General features: G+C 50.2%; 1 protein-coding gene across 1 annotated transcript; it reads right to left on the bottom strand.

Moving 5' to 3' along the window:
• Window positions 1-479: 479 nt before the first annotated feature.
• LOC140190003 (ras-like GTP-binding protein RHO) lies at window positions 480-4,125 on the bottom strand. The gene has a single exon (XM_072246390.1). It carries the CDS (start codon window positions 3,884-3,886, stop codon window positions 3,305-3,307), a length of 582 nt encoding a protein of 193 aa, XP_072102491.1. The 5' UTR covers window positions 3,887-4,125; the 3' UTR covers window positions 480-3,304.
• Window positions 4,126-4,349: the final 224 nt, after the last annotated feature.

The following is a 4,349-nucleotide window of genomic DNA, read 5'->3' as shown; positions in this document are numbered from 1 at the left end:
CCTTGGTATGAACAGAGAATTCTCCAACTTCTGATAATTCCCTCCCCCTCCCTTCCTCTATCCCTATGTCACTCTGCCCCCTCCCCCAGCTGCCTATCACCTCCCTCATGATCCCACCTCCTTCTACTACCCATTGTGTTTTCCCCTATTCTTTCTTCACCTTTCCTGCCTATCACCTCCCTGCCTCCCCTCCCCCACCCCTTTATCTTTCCCCTTACTGGTTTTTCACCTGGAACCTACCAGCCTTCTCCTTCCCACCCTCCCCCCACCTTCTTTATAGAGCCTCTGCCCCTTCCCTCTACAGTCCTGACGAAGGGTTCCGGCCCGAAACATCGACCGATCTTTTCCACGGATGCTGCCCGACCTGCTGAGTTCCTCCAGCATGTTGTAAGTGTTAAATATTAGAGGGTGAAAAGGGAATATACCAATTCTGATTCTCACCCTTGATCCATAATTCCTTGAAAGTGACGTCACAGATATACAATAATAATAACTTGTACTTTATTGATCCCAAGTGGGAAAATATACAGGAGGATCATAACAGAGCTTTTGGCACATTGACCTTCATAAATCAAAGTATTGAGTACAGGAGATGAGACATCATGTTGCAGCAGCACAAGACATTGTTGAAGGCAAATTGTGTGTAGTTCTGGTCACCTACCTGCAGGAAAGATATCAATAAGATTGAAAGAGTACAGAGAAAATTTACAAGGATGGTACCAGGACTTGAGGACCTGAGTTAGAGGGCAAGGTTGAATAGGTTAGGACTTTTTTTTTCCCCCCCCCTGGAGCGTAGAGAATGAGGGGATATTTGATAAAGGTGTTCAGAATTATGAGGAGTTAATGCACGCAGGCTTTTTTTTCTACTGAGGTTGGGTGACACTAGAACTAACGGTCATAGGTTAAGGGTGAAAGGTGAAATATTTGAGGGGAACTTCTTCACTCAGGGGATATTGAGAGTGTGAAACAAGCTGTCTGGGGAAGTGGTGAACGCAGTTTTGATTCTGACGTTTAAGGGAAGTTTGGGTGTCCAGGGGCAGGACAGATATAGAGAGCTCTGGGTCGATGGCACTAGGCAGAGTAAGTTTGGCATAGACTAGATGGGCCGAAGGGCCTGTTTCTGTGCTGTAGTCCTCTGACTCTATTTATCGCACGACCACAGTCTCCCTAGGCTAGAGAACCCCTTTTAATCTTCCCTCTTGCCTCTGCAGTTCCTCACAGTGGGGGCAGGAGGCCCACTCTGTTGCACAGTGGCCCTGTAGGTGAATTGAGTTAAGGCCCTGCAACCTGGACATCTTAAACTGTGATGGCCTGGATTTATATATTGTCTGCTGGCTTTTTATCACCTACTGGTAGAGGCAATAGGGGCATTTAAGAAACTCTTTGATGAGCACGTGGATGGTAGAAAAATGGAGGGCTGCGTAGGAGGGAATGGTTACATTGATCTTAGAGTAGGTTAAACAGTCGTCACATGGTGGGCCGAAGGGCCTGTACTGTGCTGTTATGCTCTGTGTTTTCCCACGATGCACTAAGGAGAGCGCAATCTAATTTCATAAAAACAATAGTTTGGCACTCCTCGCTAACAGGGCGGCACGATACTGTCCCGGTTAGCACCTCGCTTTACAGTACCAGTGGCCGGGGTTCAATCTTGTACATTGGTGAGAACCGACGTAGAATGGGAGACCGCTTCACCAAGCATCTACGCTCTGTCTGCCAGAACAAGTGGGATCTCCCAGTGGCCACCCATTTGAATTCCATTTCCCATTCCCATATCCATGGCCTCCTCCACTGTTGTGCTGAGGCCACACTTAGGTTGGAGGAACAACTTAGGTTGGGCAGCCTCCAACTTGATGGCATGAACATGGATTTCTCAAACTCCCAGTAATGCCTCCCCATCCCCTTGTCCCTCTCCCATGTTATCTCCTTGCCCACCCATCGCCTTCCTCTGGTGCTCCTCCACCCCCCCCTTTCTTCTTTCTTCCATGGCCTTCTGTCTCTTTCCTAGCTCTTTGCTTCATCCCTCCGCCTCCAAGTTTCACCTATCACCTGGCATTTCTCTCTCCCTTCCCCCCCCCACCTTTCAAATCTACTCCTCAGCTTTTTTTCCCTCCAGTCCTGCTGAAGGGTTTCAACCCGAAACGTCAACTGTACTCTTTTCCGTAGGCGCTACCTGGCCTGCTGAGTTCCTCCAGCATTTTGTGTGCGTTACCAGGGTTCAGCTCCCACTGCTGTCCAGCAGTGACACTCCTCCTGCTAAGGATTTTTGTGTGTTCTCCCCGTTAGGGTTTCCTCCGAGCGCCGCGGTTTCCTCCCACCTTCCAAAGGTGTGCGTGCTGTTAGGTCAATTGAGTCAACGTGGGTGTAAATGGGCAGCACGGGCACATTGGGCCAGAAGAGCCATTTACTGTGCTGTATCTCCAAATTAAAAATAAATTAAATTATTATTAAATATAGTTTGTGATGGCTACCATCTGATGGTCAGAACTTGCCCACACCCTTTATCGACACAAGGAAAAGTGCATGACAAATCAGTGTTAAATAAGTTTTCTGTCTTTCATATTTCAGCCAATAGATATCAAAAGACAAGGAAATTATTAAATTACAGGAGTATAGCCCCTTACCTACTGTCTGTAAAGAAAATGTAGCCATTCTGCACACAGACACAAAATAACGTCTATCAATTGAACCATAGCAGTCATCTGCCACAACACAAAATACTTCTATTTGTTAACAGAGGTAATTTTTTTAAAAGCCAGTTTGAACATTTTCTAAAAATAAAAAAAGGAAGATTTGCATTTATCTCATCTCAGAAGGTGTCCGGTGCTTTAAGAGTCACTTAAGTCATTTTTAAAGTGCTATTTACTCGAGAAGAAACAAGGCAGCCATAATATGCACAGCAAGATCCCACGGGAAATAATCAAATAATCCGTTTTACTTTCGAGTGAAGTTGGCAGGGGTCGGGGGGGGGTGGTGAAACACTGTTCAGAAGAGAGGCTTTACTCCTTACAGTAGCGGGGAGCGCGCCGCACAGGATCCAGCTCTGGTTGACCGGCCCACCCGGAAGAGGGGTCCCTCAGTGCATCCTCACAAGGATGCCGAACTTCAGTCTCTCCAGTGATTTTGAGGTAAAAGTGCTGCCAAATAAACAGTACCTTCTTTATCGTCCAACTGAGATGCAGACTCCCCACCCCACCAGTCAATAAAAATCCATTCAAAGACCCCCTCCCCTCTCCCCCTTACTTCAACTCCCTCCTTGGATGGGTTAAGATTTGTGCCCTCTTGATCTGTACCGGCGGCGTCCGCCCTACATCACCGCGCACGAAAATTTGAAGCACCCGGGCTCCGCGTCCTTCAGCGTGGCCCGGGTGGCGGTCTCGAACACCTCCCAGACGCCGTCCTTCGTCTTGGCCGAGCACTCCAGGTAGGCGTGGGCGCCGATCTTCTCGGCCACGGTCCGGCCCTCCTCCCACCGCACCGGCTCCTTCTTGCTGCGGGCCAGCTCCCGCCGGGTCCGCTCGTCGGCGCGCAGGTCCTTCTTGTTGCCCACCAGCAGCACGGGCACGCCGGGGCAGAAGTGCCTGACCTCGGGCACCCACTTCTCCGGGATGTTCCACAGGGAGTCGGGGCTGTCGATCGAGAAGCAGAGCAGGATGACGTGGGTGTCGGGGTAGGAGAGGGGTCGCAGGCGGTCGTAGTCCTCCTGGCCCGCCGTGTCCCACAGCGCCAGCTCCACTTGCCTCTCGTCCACCACGATATCCGCCACGTAGGTGTCAAAGATGGTGGGGATGTAACCCTCAGGGAACTGGTCCCGGCTCAGTACGAACAGCAGGCTGGTCTTACCGCAGCCCCCGTCTCCAACCACCACCAGCTTCTTCCTCAAGCTCATGGCTGACAGGAAAACGCCGCTTCCAAACTACCGAGGGTCCGATTTGCCCACAGGGCGGGGGGAAATTTGTTGGTCAGTTAGGCCACTCCGTGTGCGGGAGCAGAAACATTTCCCGCGGTGGTGATCTGTCTCTTGGCTTCGCTGCTAGTCTCCCGAGTATCACAAGGTGCGACTTGCCTGCGTTTTATGGGCTTAGCTGGAAGGCTGACCTCCCAATCAGGTTCTGCTGGTTGTGGGACGGAGCCAACACCTCACCTGAGATAAAAGGCGAGGCGAGTAACCAGGGGAAAAGGAAATGTGGAGCGGGCTGTAATCTAACCTTGTGTAAACAGTCTCCCTTCTTAGGTAACAGCAGAGGTAGTGGTTGATCTAATCTTTAATTGCACAGCGCATCTTTTTAAAAAAAATCCGTTTCTGTGTTTAGTTGTACCGGAACGTTTACCGGCAAGTGTTCGATCTGAGG

This window comes from Mobula birostris, chromosome 29, assembly GCF_030028105.1.
Source record: "Mobula birostris isolate sMobBir1 chromosome 29, sMobBir1.hap1, whole genome shotgun sequence".
NCBI lineage: Eukaryota > Metazoa > Chordata > Chondrichthyes > Myliobatiformes > Myliobatidae > Mobula > Mobula birostris.
Note: the sequence above shows the minus strand (reverse complement) of the source record. Positions and strands in the feature narration are given on the sequence as shown.

What these genes read in the sequence shown, in the direction of transcription:
- LOC140190003 (XM_072246390.1), bottom strand. Translation starts at nt 3,886, where the DNA reads ATGAGCTTGAGGAAGAAGCTGGTGGTGGTTGGAGACGGGGGCTGCGGT.